This window comes from Cannabis sativa, chromosome 3, assembly GCF_029168945.1.
Source record: "Cannabis sativa cultivar Pink pepper isolate KNU-18-1 chromosome 3, ASM2916894v1, whole genome shotgun sequence".
NCBI lineage: Eukaryota > Viridiplantae > Streptophyta > Magnoliopsida > Rosales > Cannabaceae > Cannabis > Cannabis sativa.
The window spans coordinates 3,849,679-3,870,595 of record NC_083603.1 but is presented as its reverse complement, the minus strand read 5'-3'; the positions used below and the strand labels follow the sequence as shown (position 1 = coordinate 3,870,595).

Here is a 20,917-nt window from a genome sequence, read left to right as displayed (position 1 = left end):
CCTTATTATTTTGGGTATTTGGGTCTAATACTTTCTAAATTGTTGAAAGAAATAATTACATAAAGTATTATTTTTTTTTTGTAAAATATTTATATTTTTACGTGTAAAGAATATTTTTTTATATTTTTACGATTTTTCAGAAAATAACACGAAAATAATATAAAATCAACAAAAAAACTACATAAAAGTAACATCGAAATAACATACAGATAACAAAAAATTAACAACAAATTAACAAAATTACAACATAAAAAGACCGTATTTTCTGTAAATAAAATCAAAAAATCGTAAAAATATTTAAAATTCTGTAAAACTGTATTTTTATAATTTTTTTTTGTTATTTTTATGTTTTTGTGAAATAATCTCATTATTGAATTGGTAATAAATTTTAAACTTACAAAAATATTAAAATTTGAGTTCATTTTTATAAAAATACTGTTACACGAATTTTTTTAAATAAATACTATTATTTTTATAAAATAACAGTAGAACACAAAACAAAACAACTAAAAAATAATCGTAGAACTACAGTGAAAAGTTAACACAGTACACAGTATAAAACTTACACAGTATTTTTGAAAAAAAATTCGTTCCACAATAAAAAAAAGTAAAAAAAATAAAAATTTCAGTATGTAGTGTAAATAATCTTAAATTTTAAGACGTCATTTGGTTAACTATCACAATAAATTGTTTATGGGTATATTCTTATATATGTTGTATATTTATATTAATACATCTAATGGCATGTTTGGTTTGTTGTAATAGGAATCGTAATGGAATTAAATTATCCATTACAATGTTTGCTTTACTTTTAAAAATGATGTAATGAGATTACATTGTAATCATAATTACATTATACAAGGGAATCCCCATTACATTAGAAAAAAACTATGTAATGAGGATTACATTACAAAAGACCAAATAAAGTAAAACTAAAATAATTCTAATACCTTTTTTTTTAATTTAAATATAAAAATTAAAGTAAGGGATAATTTTGTCAATTTATCATTTATTCCAATTACAAACCAAACATCTTAATCAATTCTCATTACTATTATTATTCAATTACATTACTATTACTATTACCATTACTATTACATTCCACCAAACCAAACATCACCTAATATTATTATTTAAAGATTATTTTCAAAATTTATTTTAAAATTAAAAAATATTATAAAATTTAAAATAATTTAAATATTATAAAATATTTTTTATATTTTAAACGCACTACGTGTATAAGGGTGTACACATAAGTATATTAGAAGTTAAATGTGAAAAAATTAGGGATGTAAATGGTACAGGGCGGGTGCGGGGATTGCTCCCCCACCCCGATACCCGCTTCCTAAATTCACCCCCATACCCGCCCTAATACCCATTTAAATTAAAGCGGGGGCGGGGCGGAGATTACCCGACGGGGAAGGATTCTCATCGGGTACCCATTACATATATATTTTTGAAAGAAAAAAAATGATGTCTCAAAGAGAATTAAAAAAAAAAATAATCATAAAAACTAAGTAACAATAAACTTAAGTGGAATAGTGTGTATAGTAAAAAAAAAATAGAGTATAATCAATAAAAAGCCTAAAGCATGAAGTTATTTTAATTGTAGTAGTTATGATTTTAAAACTTAAATATATACATATATCATATCGAGGTAGGTTCGGGGCGGGTATCTATTGTCCTGCTCCTGCCCTGTTTTCGACTCGATTATGAATATTTAAACCCATACCCGCGGGTACGTATAATTGTCATTCCTGTGAAAAATAGATGACACCCTAAATTTATTAACAGATTAGTAGTTTGGAAGGTTTTACTGTTAAAGTTCCAGCTTAGAGAGTTAACTGCAAGTGGAGTGATAATTGAGAGAGTTTAACAGTAAAATATTCTATTATTTTATTTAGAAAGGTTATGGCACTCATGATGCTTAACACTCTTATAAGGTATAATATTGTCATTGATGATAGTGAGTCCTGCTTATTTTACTTTAATAAATATTATAGAAAGTCGATAACTAATTATAGGACGATACTTTATTGTGGTGCTAGACATCATGAGTACCTCATAGCAATGCTCTTATTTTTTAAAGCATTGCTACAGATTACTAAGGTGTCCAACACCACTATAAGGTAGTACTTTATAAATAGTTAATTGTTTTTTATAATTTTTATTAAAGTAAAATAAGTAAGACTTGATATTAAATTGTATCAATGACGATATTATACTACACAAGTGTCACAGTACCATAAATGAGACGATGTAAAATTGTATCAATGTCTTTTTAATATAGTGTATTAAGATCATATTTCAAAATAATTTGACCCTCGATTATAATTTTTTTGTAAATTACAATGTCCAAAATATATTTTTTTTTCTAAAGTATAGAGTTTAAATTAATTACTCATCTGAAATACATAACAAAAAATGGTGTAAACCCTATTTTTGGTTAAATTGAGAAAAAAAATTGAAAAATATTGCACTTAAGTCAAATAAAAGTTTTATTTCAAAAAAAAAAAAAAAGAACAAAGAAAAAAGAGTCAAATATTAGTTAGAAGACAATTGTACATTCCTCATGAAAACAAAATAAAATATATTTACAAACACCCAAAATAGAAAAATTAAGTCTTGTCTCTTAATTAGGGTATATTTAACTCTAATTATAGCATATATATTACCAACCATCAAATTAAAAAAAAAAATTATTAAAAAAACAAATAAATTAATATTAAGTACTATATAGCCTGTTGCCTTTTTTACAAAACAAAATAATTTTGAATCTGATGATCCTCGTAATATTTTAAGGATCATCAGATTAATTGTAATAATTAATCAAAAAAATTAAAGATGAGATCATTAAAAAATTTGTCAAGAATTGCAATTACTTTGCTTGCTTGTTGTTTTTTCTTGGAGAATAAAGGTTTGGTTTATTTTATTTTTAATCATTATTTATTTATATTTATTACTTTAGTGTGTTAAAAAAATTATGATTTTATGATTAATGATTTTTTTATAAAAAAAAAAAATAAATTTTAACATGCTTTGAAATATCATACACCCCTAAATATTTTTACTTGAATTAAGATAAATGAGTTTAAAAAATAAAAATAAAAAATTACAGAACCCATTGACTTAATTAATATGAACAATTTTATTTTATTCAATTTGTATTTTTCTTTTAATTTTAATTTTGGTGAATTTTTATTGTTTTTGATTAAAAATTAAAATGTATAATTGCATGCAGTGTATGGAGAAAATTACAGTTTTGATTTGAATGTGCATTTGAAAAATGCATCAAAACCTGAAGAATTAATGATTAAAAAGTCTGATTTTCCAAGTGATTTTGTTTTTGGGGTTGCTACTGCAGCTGCACAGGTATGTAAAAATAATTATATCTATCATATTTGTAATGAAAATTAAAAAAATATATATTTTTTAATTTTTATTTTTCTAGACATTTGCTATATATAAATTTATATATATATATATATTTATATAAATCTTTTTGCTTTATTACAAATGGGGTTCAGATTGAAGGATCTGTAAATGCTGAAGGAAGAGGAGAAAGCATTTGGGACAATTTTGTTAAGACAAATCCAGGTGAATTTTTACTATATATATAGGATTTAAACTATTAATTTTAGTATTTTATTGTTTTTACCATATACCATTTTTTCAATTTTTTTCATATGGTTTGGGTTGTTCTGGAGTTTTTATGTTGTTGTTATGTGGATTTGAGTTACGATTTAGTTAGTTTCTATGTGAATTTCTATAAAAATATAAAAAAAAAAAATTACTTTAAAGTATAAAAATTTAAAATAAATCCATTATTTTTTTATTAATACTACTTTAATACATTTTATATGGTAAATTGTTTCAAAATAATACTTTTTTGCCTATATATAGTAATTTTATAAATATTATTTCCTAGAGAGTTAGAGCATCTCAAATAAAAATATAAATAAGTGATGTAAATATAAAAGGAATAATTACATAAGGCACCATTTTTTGTAAAATATTTACATTTTTACGTTCAAAGAATGTTGTTTTACATTTTTACGGTTTTTCAAAAAATAACACGAAAACAACATAAAATTAACAAGAAAAAAACATAAAAGTAACATGAAAATAACATCAAAATAACAACAAAAAAACAACAAAAAATAACAAACATATAACAAAAAATTAACAACAAATGAACAAAAATTCAACATAAAAAGACCGTATTTTATGTAAATAAAATAAAAAAAATCGTAAAAATGTTTAAAATTCCGTGAAACCGTATTTTTGTTGTTTTTTTGCATTTGTGAAATTAACCCAATATAAAATATAGTTCACTTTGTTAAAAAAATTACTCTAATTGTGTGCAGAGTCGGCCCTGAGTTGAAATGAGTCGTAGGCAAAAAAAAGAAAAAAAATTGAGCCCCTTACTATAAAAATAAATGATATTTTTTAAAAAAAAAATTTAAAAATATGTATATTTTTTAAAATTAAAGATATTTTTTTTATTTGGGTCCTAGGCGCGGGCCTAGCCTGCCTATGCCTAGAGACGACCCTAATTGTGTGTCAAATTGTGATGCAAATATGTCACATAACAAAAACAAGATGTAAAACTCGCATCACAATAAATATTATGCTTTTATATTTATCATTATGCTAATTTTAATATTTTATTATTAAATTTTAGTTAACATGTTCTTTTGCACTTGCATTATATTATTAAATTTTAAATTTTCCTTAGTATTATTATTATTATTACTTTATATTTTTTAATAAATTATTCAGTGAGCATTAAATGACATATTAAATTTTACATCAAGATTTACAATTATACAATGAGCATTGTTATTAGGCACCAGCGGTGCTCAATACATTCTACAGGTGGTGTCCCACGATTGATTAGTGATATTCTCTTAAAGCTATTTTCTTAAGTTATATAGAACCCGATACTTAATTTCACCAATAATAATATGACATTGAGGAGGGTGCCAGGGACAGTGGTGCCTTTTAGCAATTCTTTTATGCAATTAAGCACCATAGTAAAAATTAATGTAAAAATATCACAAAACTATTTTTTGTATCAAATATAGCTCAATTTTTATGTCTCTCATTGGAGAGGGTCTTATAGCATAAACTAAACTAGAGTAATCCCTATATTATATTTTAGGGTAAATGGCGGCAAAACTCCCAAAACTTTTATTTTGGTTTCATTTAACCCCCAAAACCTAAATTTGGGCGGTAAAACCCCCAAAATTAGGAAACTGTTAGCAATTTACCATTTCTGTCCATTTTAGGTGTTAAGTGCCATGCTGAATTATCTATGTGTACATCTACGTGGACATGGTGTACACGTGGCACAATTTTATTGGTCCACGTAAAATATTATTTAAAAAAATTAATTTGAAATTAAAAAAAAATTATAAATAAAAAATCCTTTATATGTGATAGTGCATGACATTGAACTTCAGGTTCAGTAAACTTCAGTTTCAAGTTCAATCCTTATGAACTTAATTCATTTCTTAGAATAAGCCATACATGTATAATTAGAAATACATAAATTTGCACATTTTGTAAATGTATGATCATATAATCTTATTACATCGATAAGCAATTATGTAATAAAAATCTAACAATGGCTCAAGATTGTTAAAGAAATATAATTTAAATATTTTCTATGTGCAAATATATGCACATTCTTCTTTTGAGCCTTATAAATTAACAATGAGAAGAATCTTCTGGTTCTTCAATAAAATTTAGTCAAATTCTTTGACAATTTGTTGCATATGATTAACACATGGACAATCCAGCATGACACTTAACACCTAAAATTGACAGAAAGGGTAAATTGCTAATAGTTTTCTAGTTTTGGGGGTTTTACTGCCCAAATTTGAGTTTTGAAGGTTAAGTGAAATCAAAATGAAAATTTAGGGGGTTTTGTCACCATTTACCCTATATTTTAATCATAACTAGATGCATCATTTGTTATATAAATTAACAATTAACCCAAGATCTATTTGTATATAACATAGAACACAATAATAAGATATAATAATTAGGTATGTGTACCTGATTGATCCATAGCAATTATCTCTGATTGATCCACAGCAGTTACTCCAATTCGATAGTGCAATACTATCAACTAAGTCTTCCTCCCTAGATCTCTAAATCGAAGCGCTTTATTTTCTCTGATTATCAAAAGGTATACAATTGTGATGAGACAATATGTATTTATAGAGTTAGGGAGGGGACTTAGCTACAAAACCCTAGTTGGGCTGGGCCTGCTCATCAAAGGCTTCAGTCAACTAGAAAAGCTCACACTTCTGCTTCACCTAGACTTTACTCACAGATGCTAAGCCCATTAACAATTGATCACCAACAACATGGGCTAATACAGCAAAGAACTATCCAATCAACCCAAGTTTTAATAAAACCAATAAAATTTAATGTAAGCCCAAATAAAAGTCTAACATTCTCCCACTTGGGCTACATTGATTTTAATACATATATATTATATATCAAAATAATTTTGTTTGAAAACGACTCATGGGTTGAACAACAGGAAAACATTTGTGGCCACTTTAAAAAAACTGATAGTTCTCTGATAGCATCTCAACATACCGGTCCAATTTAACCTTTGATAATGAACTATGACAGTCATATTGTTTTTAGCTCAACAAAAGACATTCATAATCACAAATACCAAAGTATTAAATCGACATGGTCAATAAGTCTAGTAGTGTGGTAAGGAATTATGTTCAACATGTGATCAATTTAAAATAACATAATATCCTTATCAGTCCTCAATTTCACTGATACCGTGATGCTTAATAAATAAGCCAGTGAAATTAAACATACACCACTTAAAATAAGTAAGTGTCACTAAACTTGCTTAAATAATTAAGCCAACAACATATCATTGTCAATAAGCAAATAGATTTAAAAGACAATGATCACAACAATATGAACCACATGCTTTCAATTCAATCATTCTCGAGAATATAACAAAACATAATTGAAAACATATCCATTCAATAATAAAAAATATTGAAACATAAAATGTAGTTCATAACTTTATTCAGAAAATTATAAATAATAATTTCTAAAAACAAACAGAAAACAAAACTCCCACTAACCCAAAAGATCAAAAGATTCTAAAATGCCCATATTAACAACATGTTTATTAAACAAAGACGGCACTTAACCCTTTGGTTAGAGGATCAGCTAACATCGACTCGGTCTTGCAATTTTCAATAACAATGTCTCCTTTCTTGACCAAATCTCTGACAGTGAGATACTTTATTTCCATATGTTTAGAAGCACTACTAATCTTGTTATTCTTTGAAAAGAAAACAGCAGCATCATTATCACAATAGATTAGCATAGGTGTGGAAATAGAATCAACCACTCGTATCTCCGAAATAAAATTCTTCACCACAAAGCTTGCAAAGATGCCCCATAACATGCAACAAACTCGGCATACATAGTAGATGACGTGATCAAAGTACTGTTTGATACTCTTCCAAGAAATAGCAAAGACCTGCCAAGGTGAAAATATAGCCGAGAAGTTGACTTTAAATCATCTACACAACCACCAAAATCCGAATCTGAATAACCAACAACTCGAAGATTGTCAACATGCTTATACACAAGCATAAAACTCTTCGTTCTTTGCAAATATCTCAAAACTTTCTTGGCTGCAACCCAATGATCAAGGCCAGGATCAGATAAATATCTCCCAAGAACATTTACTACGAAAGCTATGTCAGGTCGAGTGCAAACCTGAGCATACATCAAACTCCCTATTACACTTGCATAAGGGATGTTCTTCATTGCTCCTCTTTCCAAGTCGTTCTTAGGACATTGCTGCTTAGTGAACTTGTCCCCTTTCAGAATAGGAACAGAACCGGCTTTACATAAATCCATGTTGAACCTTTTGAGCACACGATTAATGTAAGCTTCTTGAGATAAGCCAAGAACTTTTCGATTCCTGTCACGATGGATCTCAATCCCCAAAACATAGGATGCCTCTCCAAGATCTTTCATATCAAAATTTGGAAGACAGAAAATTTTTGGTCTCATTTAGTAGTGACAAATCACTGCTGGCAAGTAAAATGTCATCTACGTAAAGAACAAGAAAAATATAACGACTCCCACTGATCTTCATATAAATACACTGATCAAACTTGTTCTCTACGAAACCAAACGATGTCACAACCTTGTCAAACTTCAAGTACCACTGGCGAGATGCCTGTTTGAGACCATAAATGGATCGTTTCAACTTGCAAACTAAGTGTTCTTTTCCTTTCTCCTTGTAGCCTTCAGGTTGAGACATATAGACTTCCTCATTCAATTCTCCATTCAGAAAAGCAGTTTTAACATCCATTTGATACAATTCTAAATCAAAATGCGCAACTAAGGCCATAATAATTCTGAATGAATCTTTAGTGGAAACAGGTGAGAAAGTTTCAGTGTAATCAATACCTTCTCTTTGAGTAAAGCCTTTAGCCACTAAACGCGCTTTAAACCTTTCAATCTGTCCCTTTTTATCCCTTTTAGCCTTTAAAATCCACTTACAACCTATTGGTTTGAAACCATCAGGTAATAAAACTAGCTCCCATACACCATTTTTCTTCATGGAGTCGATCTCATCATCCGTAGCTGCTAACCATTTTGAAGATTGTGGACTATTAAGTGCTTCACTAAAAGTGACAGGATCCACAAAATGATCAATATCATATTCTCCTTCTCCAAGATAAACAAAATTATCGTGACACTTTGTTGACTTCTTTTGTCTCTGAGATCTTCTTAGAGGAGGTACTTATGGAATAACTTCTCTTTGTTGATCATTGTTTTGAATAACATCTTCCACAACTGGAATTTCTTCAATAACAGGATTCTCATTAACAATAGGAGCTTCATCATTAATAGGCCCTTCATCAATAATAGGACCTTCATCATCTTCGATATCGGGAACAATATATTCATCAACAATGGGAGCATTACCAACTGGAGTAGGATGGAGACTACTATTATCATCTCTTGAAAATGACATAGGAATATAAATTCCTTTAGATGACTCCCCCATTTCAAGAGATGTTGAAGGAATTTTTTCAGCAACATCAAATTCCAGAAATTTAGCAGTCTGAGATTCAACAATTCGTGTACCACGAGTGGGACAGTAAAAGCGATAGCCTTTTGAGCGCATTGGATAACCAATGAAATAACAGCGATTTGTTCTCGGATCTAACTTTTTCAAATTAGGATCATAAATCTTTACTTCAGCTGGACAACCCCATACTCGAAGATGATTTAGACTAGGCTTCCGCCCAGTCCATAACTCAAAAGGGGTCTTGGGAACAGATTTACTGGGAACACGATTTAAAATATAAGTTGCAGTCATAAGTGCTTCACCCCATAAAAACTCTGGAAGATTTGTTCTACTCATCATACTTCTAACCATATCCATGAGAGTGCGATTTCTCCTTTCGGCAACGCCATTTTGCTCGAGTGAACCGGGCATAGTGTATTGAGCAACTATACCATTTTCTTGTAAGTACTCTGCAAAAAGCCCCATGTGTTGTCCAGATTCTGTATAACGACCATAATATTCTCCTCCACGATCAGAATGAACAACTTTGATGACTCTTCCTAATTGTTTCTCAACCTCCTTTCGAAAAATTTTGAGTTTATCAAGGGCGTCAGATTTTTCTTTAATTAAATAGGTGAATCCATAACGAGAAAAATCATCAATAAAAGTGATAAAATACTTATTTCTGCACAACGTGGTGGAATAAGGACCACTGATGTCTGTGTGGATAATTTCCAATAAAGATTGACTGCGATTTGCAGTCTTCTTTCTTGTTTTAGTTAATTTTCCACGAGTACAATCAACACAAGTATCCCAATCAGAAGCATCAAGAGGAGGAAGTATTTCAGATTTAATTAAACGATCAACCCTTTCTCTGGAAATATGACCCAATCTTTTGTGCCATAACAATAAGGATGTTTCCTTAATATGAGGTCTTTTACCCACAGTATTCACAACATTAAAAGAGGAATCTAAAGGAGCCAATGACAACTTGTAAAGACCATCAGAATAAAAGCAATTTCCAATAATTCGAGAGTCAATCATAATGTCAACATTATCATTTGCAAAATGAAAAGAATATCCTTGTTTAACCAAAAGCGGAAGCGAAACTAAATTCCTTTTAAAAGTAGGAACATAAAAAGTATTGTTCAGAATAATCTTATCACGAGACTGTAATTCAAGAATAAATGTTCCAACATAGATAACGTCAACTCCAATATCATTGCCCACTTTAAGCTTGGACTCCCTCTCACTTGGCTTCCTGAGATCCTTTAGCCCCTGTAAGGAAGCAGAAACATGAACAGTAGCACCACTGTCTAACCACCAAGAATCAATAGGAACATCAACTAGATTAGATTCAAAACAAACACATGCCAATGGATTACCTGATTGTGCTTGCTTCTTTTCTAACCAAGTCTTAAATTTGTGACAGTCCGTTCTCCGATGCCCCAATTTTTCACAAAAGTAACACTTCACATTAGAGTATTTGGACTTTCCATTGTTATTCTTGTTTATTCTTATGCTCCTTACCATTACCATTGTTTAGTAGCACCATCATTTTTATTCTTGAATTTTCCTTTTTCTTTGTTGGGCTTGAGGTGAGAAACATAGTTAGCAGATTCATTCTTCTCCCTTTTAAGCTTGCTTTCTTCAGCTACACACTGAGAAATTAGGTCGCTGATAGTCCATGTTTGATTGTAAGTGTTGTAGGCTGTCTTGATTAGGCTGAAAGAGGCAGGAAGAGCATGAAGAGCTCGATGAATAATGAAAGAGTCAAGAAGAGGAATATTATGATCTTTCAACTTGGACTGAACATTCACCAATTTCAGAATAAAATCTCGCACTCCTTTTAATTCATCATACTTAATGGTTGTCATTTCATCCATAAGATGTCCAGCTTCAGCGTTTTCACCAGTGTCGTATAATTTTTCTACAGCATTGAAAAACTCTTTGGCATTTGTAGTGTCTGGCAAACCACTCAATAGATGTTCAGGAATGGATCTTTTCATAGTAAGAAGACTGAGACGACTTGACTTTTCCCATTGTGCATGATGAGTTCTCTCGGCAGCTGTACTGGAGTCAGTAAGTTCAGCAGGTTTTTCTTCTCGTAGGCACAAGTCCATATCCATTATGCCTAAAGTAAATTCCACATCTCGTTTCCATGTCTTGTAGTTGGAAGCATTCAAAATATGGATGGAAGCATTATTGTTGTTCACAGAAAAGGAGACTGAAAAAATTCAAAAATTAAAACTTGAATAAGCAATATGAGCAATGTATTAGAAAATATTGTAGAATCAACTGGTCATTATAAACTCCCCTTTGGGGTGAGAATATAACACACACATGATTTACCTTCATGAAGTTAACAACAAAGAAAAAATACAAATCATTTAAGAATTTTATTACCTTTGGGCAAATAAATTTCTTAAAAATATGTATTAATTCAAGCAAAAAATAATAATAAATTTATATATTTAAATTATTACCTTTGGGCAAATAATTAAAATATATACATTTAATATTAACTCACTTCATGGAATGTGAACTAATATATGTAAATACTACCTTTGGGCAAGTAATTACACATATAGTCAACCAAAATATAATATTTTCTTCAACATGTGAAATTTGGTGATAAAACAATCATTGAAAATTAATAATTTTCAACCAAATTTCCAAAAGAGATATATAATTGCTTTTATTATATTGATAATAAAAAAAATAAAGTGTCCACCATAACACATTATTTTTATATCAAATAATCAAGTTTTATAACTTTAGAACAACAATTAATGGAAAAATGTGAAATAAAGAATATTGGTAGAGATTACATAGTCAAGATAAACGAAACAAGAGAGTGACTATGTCATATGGGACGAGAAGAAACTCAAAAAATTTTCTATGATTGACAAATTTCGAAAAATTATCAAAAAATATTTTTAATAATTTTTTAACTACATAATTATCATTAAAATAATAATAATTATTAAACGGAGTCAAAAAATTAATTAAAAATCATAGAAAAATCAGAAATTAAATTCTAATAACGCTGAAAAAAAAAACGTCGAAAAACGATGCTCCACGTGGCCGCACGCGCCCCCACGCGCCACCTGCGCGAGTGGGCTTCGCGGCTGGGCTGGGTCTTCTTCCTCCAGCCGGTTCTGCAATTCGGGTCAGACGACCCGGTTCGGCCCCAGTCGGGTCTGTCCCGTTTTCCGGCCAAAAAATCGACGAAAACACGCGATTCTTGATGGGTTTTGTTCGGGAATCGATTTCTAATCAATCTAAGTGTCTAATTTCGGCTATTAATTGCTAAAAAACAATAGATCTAAAGAAAAGTTATCCAAAAATAAAGAACATAAAAAAAAATTGATTTGGAATATCAAACTTAATTACAATACAAAATTAATCATTTAAGAACATTCATAAACAATTAATAATGAGATATCTATAATCAATTTTAGATTAAAAACCATAAAATCAAAATACACAATTATAATTTCACATTATAATCATATAAACCCTAAAACTTTAAAATTAAAATTCTCTTAATATAGACTATGAATTCAAACATATAATATATCAATTGAAAGAGAATTTAACGATCAATAAAATCCCTAAAGTTTTAAGATTTATAAACAAAAAATTACACATAAAATAATAACGAAATTAATATGAAATTATGGATAATTAATATATACAAATTAATTATACTAATTATAGGTTCTAAATCATATACAATAGGCAATCTGATACCACATGTTATATAAATTAACAATTAACCCAAGATCTATTTGTATATAACATAGAACACAATAATAAGATATAATAATTAGGTATGTGTACCTGATTGATCCATAGCAATTATCTCTGATTGATCCACAGCAGTTACTCCAATTCGATAGTGCAATACTATCAACTAAGTCTTCCTCCCTAGATCTCTAAATCAGAAGCAGTTTATTTTCTCTGATTATCAAAAGGTATACAATTGTGATGAGACAATATGTATTTATAGAGTTAGGGAGGGGACTTAGCTACAAAACCCTAGTTGGGCTGGGCCTGCTCATCAAAGGCTTCAGTCAACTAGAAAAGCCCACACTTCTGCTTCACCTAGACTTTACTCACAGATGCTAAGCCCATTAACAATTGATCACCAACAACATGGGCTAATACAGCAAAGAACTATCCAATCAACCCAAGTTTTAATAAAACCAATAAAATTTAATGTAAGCCCAAATAAAAGTCTAACATCATTTTCTTGTATCTATTATTTATTTGTTGTTAGAAAAATAATAATGTTACAAAATTAAAAAATATTTTGATATTCTATTATGATTAAGACCCTTAAAATTCACATAATAAGGTGTGATTATTATTTTTTTTAAATGACATTATTAATTATTAGTATAATGCATTATTTATATGTTATTTCATTACGAATTGATTTTTTTTTGTATGTGCAGTAAAAATTGCGGATCGCTCAAATATGACTACGGCAATTGATTCATATAAACGATTTATGGTAAGTATATTATGGAAAAATTTATAGTAGGAGTATTATTTTTCTTTATATATTATTGTGTAAATTATAGTTATAATAGATATTTTATCTATTTGAAATTTTTGAAATAATTTAGTATGATACAATTTAAACATCCAATTGCAATATTTTTTTAAAAAAATATATATGTGTGTAATAACTATTTAAAATTTTATTTTTCAGTATCATAAATTATTAGAAATTTTCTAAAAACAGATGGAATGTGTACACTATAACAAAAATTTAGATCTGATATAAAAGAAAATATGTTATAGTTTCTCAAAATACCGAAAATATAGATGTCGTTACTGAGAGACAAAGTAATAACCCTACTATTGTTAGTTATTGTTGGGGGTATCAAGTATCAACCCAAGTCTCACATCGGAAGAATAAGCAAGAGTTGTCTTGGATATAAGTGTTCCACCTACTCTATTAGTATGAGGCTTTATAGGAAAATGCCCAAAAATAAATCGTGAGGGCTTAGGTCCAAAGTGGATAATATCATACTAATATGGGATTCAAGGTGAGGTAACAACCCGACAAGGTGAAATAATAGAGCCCAGCAAGTGGTATCAGAGCTAAAAGTTTGGGAGTTGAGATAGTGGGCTACATTTACGATTTGTGAGAGAAGTCCTCAATGTGATGACCTCGCAATTGAAGATCTATATAGTGTCTTGTATCGAAAGTCTACTTAATATTTAGGTAGTCAGGTGGCGAGTCTTGTTGATGATTACAACGGTGCAAGATGGAGATCGGTGATAGAACTTGTATCGAAAGTCTTCCTGATAAAGGTAATGGTCAGGCGGCGAGTTCCGTTGGTGATAACGGCGACATAAAGTAGTTTTGCTGGAGGGAAAGTCATGTATGTGGTCCTTGGTTTGAGGGGATGATTATTGGAGTATCAATCCAAGTCTCACATTGGAAGAATAGGCAAGAGTTGTCTTGGATATAAGTATTCCACCTAGTCCATTAGTATGAGGTCTTTTGGGAAGGTAGCCAAAAATAAACTTGTGAGGACTTAAACTAAAGTGGACAATGTCATACTAATGTGGGAGTCAATATAAAGTAGCGGTCCCATAAAATGATTAGATTGATTAGTTGATAGATATCATTAATTATTCGATTTGGATCAATTGGAGTTAACATAATTAGTTAATTTAAAGTAATGATATGTTAAAATGTGAGAAAGAGGTGGATCAAATTTAAATTATATTAACCAAAGACTTTTCTTAGTACTTTAAGTATTTTATTGTACTATTATATATTTTAATTAATTTAAAGTAAATATTTTATTGATATCATTTATATACTTTATTTATTGAAAAATGTGATCTTGTAGAGTGATATAGAGGCCATAAGCAAGCTTGGAGTAAAGTCTTATAGATTCTCTGTTGCATGGACAAGGATTCTACCTAGTAAGATTATTATTCTTTTTATTATTTATAATTTAATTGGCATCTTTTTTATTTGATAAAATTAATTTTTCTTGATTTATTTGTGATGTAGTAATTAATTTGTGGTTGAAAATATGATTCTTTTTTTAGATGGGTCACTAAGTGGTGGAGTGAATGAAGCTGGTATTAGTCACTACAATAATCTCATCAATGAATTAGTCAAAAGAGGTAAGAATAACCAATACATTTTATGTTCTACATATTTCATTTATTGGTGTATTAATTCATTAGAAAATTAATAAGAGTTTTAAATAATTAAATAAAAAATTAAAAAAAAAAAACCATAAGAAGTACAATTATAATTTCTAAAAAAATATGAGTAAACATATATTATGTTGATAAATTAATAACCTAAATATTCTAATCAAATATTTAAGAAATAATAAAAAAATATTTTCAATTACACCACAATTTTTTTTGACAATTATATCACCAAAATATTTAATATAGCACTTATTTTTTAATTAGTCAATTTTTTGAAACATGTAATGGAATATTTTAATTTTATTATAGTGATATTTATATTTTATTAATATCTCATTGTAATTTTTAAAAAGATTATTACTCTTCAATTGAGAAATAAGATAAAATTATTTACTAATAATAAGTAATTGTGTACTTAAAATAATTCAATAATATATATTCTCTTTGGTATATAATTAGGTATCAAGCCCTATGTGACCCTTTTGCACTTTGATTCTCCACAAGCTCTACAAGAGAAGTATGGAGGATTTTTGAGCCGATCAATGGTGTAAGCAAAGCTATATATACACTAATATAGATGAAAATTAATTTTTTAACATCTTTTAGTAGAAATTATAACTCAAACTTTTTATCTATATACATAATTGTATACGTTATAATTATAACAGAAAATTTACCTATTTTCAAAACATTTAAAATAATTAATTATGTTAAAAATAATATTCAAATTTTTCAGTTGCACGCGTATTTATTTTTCTTATAAGAGTGCAATTTGTATTATTTTGAACTTTGTTTTTGTTGACATAATTTATTTAATTATTTTTCAAAAATTGATGGAAAATCTATTACAACTATAATGTAAAATGTCATATAAAATGATAAATTATAATTTCTTTAAATACTCAAAACATAAATATGATCTACCGATAGGTAGTACAAACATGATAGTACTCTTAGTAAAATTGCACCATCAATATGTAACTATAGTAATACTCATGTTTATTTACTTATTTACATATTCTGAAATTTTCTTAAAATCTTAACAGAAAAGATTTCAAAGATTATAGTGAACTTTGTTTCACAAGATTTGGAGATAGAGTGAAGAATTGGGTAACAATCAATGAGCCATTGATAGTTGCTCAAATGGGATATGATTTGGGAGTGGCAGCACCAGGCAGATGTTCATTTCCATTTTTGGCAGGTCCTTGCACCGAAGGTAATTCTACCACCGAACCATACATTGTCACACACAATATGCTTCTCGCTCATGCAACCGCTGTTAAGCTCTACCGAAGAAAGTTCCAGGTTAGACTCGAACTTTCTCGTATAATATGTTACTAAAAAATCTTATCAATAAGTAGTTTGAAAGGTTGCATTTAAACTATTAAGTTACTTTTTTATGTCAAAATTCATAATTTTAAATATTACACTTAAATCTCTGAATAAATTTATTTTTCGTAATAAAATCATATTTTGTACTATTTTAGTGTCATTATTAGTCATCATCTGATAAATCAAACAATACTTTTATTGAACAAAATAAGTATTTTTAGATTATTTACTCATTTTTACATGTATGTAAAAAAGTAGTGTGTATGTTATATCTTTTTTTTTTTTCATGAATTTTAACTAGTTTTTTATTTTTGTAAAAAATAATGAATTGTAGAAAACACAAGGAGGAGAAATTGGAATTACTCTTGTTGGTAAATATTTTGAGCCTTACTCAGAAACAAGGGATGACATTGCTGCAACTAAAAGACTCATGGATTTCCAAGTAGGATGGTTAGTAATTTCACACCAATATAAATATGTGTTTTATTTAGTTATATACACAAAATGTAGACATTATTAGTATCTACTATCTATACTTCTCATATTCTATTTTGTCCTTCTTATACTAACTTTTTTTAACAATATTAACACAAACTTTTCACAAATTGATAAAATAAAGAGTAATTGATGACATGGTTTTTTTTATATTTTAATTTTTATACACTTAATTTTTTTATTTTATTTTTATGACAAAATGTCTTTAAATTTATTTTTTTAAAAAAAATTGAGGTGTCAGTTAAATATTACCGTTAAATAATAATTAGATGACCACTGTGTACACCTGTATATGTATAATTAAAATTTTATAGTCAATACAGTAATAATTCAGTTGTTATTTAACAGTGAAATCCAGCTGACACCTCAAATTTGTAAAGAATAGTAAACATAAAGGGTTTTGCTATAAAAAAGAAAGAGATAAGAGGGTTAAGTGTAAAAAATCAAAAATATAAAGGAGTTTCAACACAAATAACCCTAAAATAAATTAGCTTTTTTAACAATTTATTGGGAGCAAAATTGAGAAATGTAAGAGTTTATGCTAAAATTTGACTAAAAAAGTAGTCAGGTCTCGCTTTTTCATTTCTGTTATTCCTCAACAAATAACATAAGTGCAGTGAAGTAGCGCTTCATCTCAGGCGACACTTCTGCCCGTCTGAAGTTATTTTAGAATTTTTCTTTTTTTCGATCTTTTTTTCGAAATCGCGAGTTAAATTTAACAATAGACTCAAACCGAACAAGTAAACAATATTCAAAACCTCAATTTTTTTTATTTTTTTTATTTTTGTCATGGTAATAATATTACTAAATGTAGAGATGTGTATACTTTGTTTTTGTAGGTTTATGGAACCATTAGTGTATGGTCATTATCCAAAGAGCATGATTAGGAAGGTAAAGAATAGATTACCAAAATTCACATTGAAACAAAAGAAATTGGTGCAAGGATCTTTTGATTTCATTGGCATAAATTATTACACATCAAGATTTGCCAAAAGTAAACCACCAAGCTTCCCAAGTCGCTTTACTACAGATGCTTTAGCCACAGAAGAAAGTAATTAATTAACCTTTTTCTTTTACCTTTTTTTTAGTGCTTTAATTACTTTTTTTGGTAAAGTGATTATTGAAACTTTGTATGAAATGGTCTAATTGTAATTGAATGATCTTTGCAGGCCATAAAATTAATGGAAGTCTCATTGGTCCTAAGGTAAGTAAAAGATTTGTAATTGAGTATTCTTATTAAGCATTTTAAGGTGTTTAATAACATAAGAGTTAATGTTTTATAAATGATTAATAGTTTCTTGTATTACACTAATAGCGATCAGGGTCGGTCTTGAGTTTATTGGGTCTTAGAAAAAATAAAGTTTTTTGGGCTCTTATTAAAAGAATAGATGGTATTTTTTTAAATATTCATATATATTTAAAAAAAAAAATAAAACTAAAAATTATCCAAACCCCTAGATTGGATGGACCTTAGGTGCATGCTTAGCTCGCCTTAGTCTAGGGCCAGTTTGATAGCGATATAATGCCCACTTGTGATGTTGGGTTGGACACCTTAAAATGCACTTCGACATATATTTTTTTTTTTTTTTGTGATTTGAAGAAGTTTCTGTTTTGAATTTTTTTTTTTTTTTTGTATGATTTAAACTTCATATTGCAGGCCAAAGGAAGTACATTCATCTTCATTTATCCGGAAGGATTGAGAAAACTTCTGTGTTTCATGAAAGACAAGTACCAAAATCCTAAAATCATTATAACTGAGAATGGTAATGTTAATATAGATTAATTTCACAAAAGTGTGTGTTATATTTGTGTATAATCATTACTTTAGATAAAAAAAAACTTCCAAAACACACTATAGGACCATGTTATCATTAAAAAAATTATAATTTTTAATAATGTTTTATTTTACAGTAAACTACAGTAAAACTTTCAGAAGTTTCACCTCACTAGCAATTAACTTTCTAAACTCATTTTTTGGCGATAAAATCGTCTAAATCCATGTTTTGTTAATAGTTCATCACTTTCATCCAATTTTAGCTGCGAAGGTAGAATGTCTATTTCTCGAACTAAACCGATCAAAAATTAGGTCACAAGCACACATAATAGCTATTTCATTAATGTTAATATTTTTGAAATTGCAGGCATTACAGAAGTAAATGATCCTAACAAACCACTTGAAGTAGCATTGAATGATCCACATCGAATCATAAACACTCTTCGCCATTTATATAAGATCCATCAAGCAATGCAGTAAGTCTTCAAATGAATAATATTTCTATCCCTTATTGACTTATATTCTTAAATGGGAAATTTTTATTTTTAGACTTTTAAAATATAAGTTTACAAAAATATAATTTTTTTTTTTTTTATGGGAAAATATTAGAAAAAAGTTAAAAAAAAAATGAGAAAAGTAGTATGTCATAAGAGTACCTAGTTTATCATATTTTTAACAAACTAAAATTTTAAGGGCACAATAATACATAAATCATAGTTCAGGTGGCAAAATTTCTAAATAACTAAGTGCATGTTTGGCATCATAACTAAAAAACTGTTTTTTGTTTTTAAAAATAAAAAATTGTTTTTTGAAAACAATTTGACTTGTTTGGCCTTATTTTTTGAAAACAATTTTCAGAAAACAAAATTACAAAAAACAAGAATTTTGAAAACAACAAAATGTTGTTTTCTGTTTTAAAAACCAATTCACTTTTAGTCAGTATTGTTTTTAAAAAATACTAACCAAACATGACTTGTTTTTAAAAACTTCAAAAACTATTTTTTGTTCTCATTTCTAAAAACAATTTTTTTTGAAAACAAAAAACAATAACAAACATGCTCTAAGTGTTCATATTCTTTTTATTGTTTTGTTAAAATTTGACAGGTATGGAGTGAATGTGAAAGGATACTTCTATTGGTCATTATTTGATGATTTTGAATGGGGAGAAGGCTTTCTTCCAAGATTTGGGTTGTACTACATTGATTACAAGAACAATCTCAATCGTATTCCTAAAGAGTCTGCTAAATGGTTCAATAGGTTTTTGAATGGACATTAAAAATTATGTACTATATGAAAAAGATCTTCAGTCGAATTTTAAGATAGAAAAAGATCTTCTGTTGAATTTTTATGATGTCTCATTCGACTAATCTACAACTCTTTATTATATATATTTTCTCTAGGTTATTGTTTACAAATGTTGTTTGCTCAATTTAAGAAACATATTACACTATTTTGACAAAATTAAGTTGTTGATTTTTTGTGATAACCATTCTTATTTATGGGTTCAAATCATAATTAAGTGTTATGTTTATTAAATAAAGTCACTTCAAAAATAAAAACAATAATTTTAACTATTATCATCAATTTATTGTTAGCAAAGGTATTAGGGTACGAAGTCGAAGTCAGGGTCTGGGTCAAGTTTGGAGTCCGAGCTAGGGTCAGGGTCAGTCTAGGGTCAAGGTCCAAATCGAGCTCGAGATTCGAGTCGAGGTTCAAAGTCAACGAAGGGTGGGATTATGGTAAAAATAGTATAATTTTAAACAACCTATTAATACAAGTCAATATCAAACATAATATTATATTAAATAATACTATACAATAAAATACAACACAACAAAACACGTTATACCAAAAAGAACCCAAAAATTATTTCCATATTCAATTATGAAAATCCAGAGATATTTTCTTTAAAACATGCAGAACAAAATAATTGGAATTTTGTAAAACTCTGCTTTCAACAAAAAAAAAAAAAAACACAAATAAAGAACAGATTTGATTTAAATGAAAGCTACCTAAAAACCCATTGTGTACAA

At 28.4% G+C, this 20,917-nt stretch overlaps 1 protein-coding gene across 1 annotated transcript; it reads left to right on the top strand.

Annotated features, from left to right (window-relative positions):
• Positions 1 to 2,757: 2,757 nt before the first annotated feature.
• LOC115711164 (beta-glucosidase 24-like) lies at positions 2,758 to 20,360 on the top strand. The gene is made up of 14 exons (XM_030639496.2): positions 2,758 to 2,917; positions 3,242 to 3,372; positions 3,528 to 3,597; positions 13,549 to 13,607; positions 14,965 to 15,040; positions 15,170 to 15,247; positions 15,743 to 15,830; positions 16,330 to 16,588; positions 16,950 to 17,065; positions 17,950 to 18,161; positions 18,280 to 18,314; positions 18,768 to 18,873; positions 19,252 to 19,360; positions 19,989 to 20,360. Exons 1-14 carry the CDS (start codon positions 2,845 to 2,847, stop codon positions 20,158 to 20,160), a joined length of 1,584 nt encoding a protein of 527 aa, XP_030495356.2. The 5' UTR covers positions 2,758 to 2,844; the 3' UTR covers positions 20,161 to 20,360.
• The last annotated feature ends 557 nt before the right edge of the window (positions 20,361 to 20,917 follow it).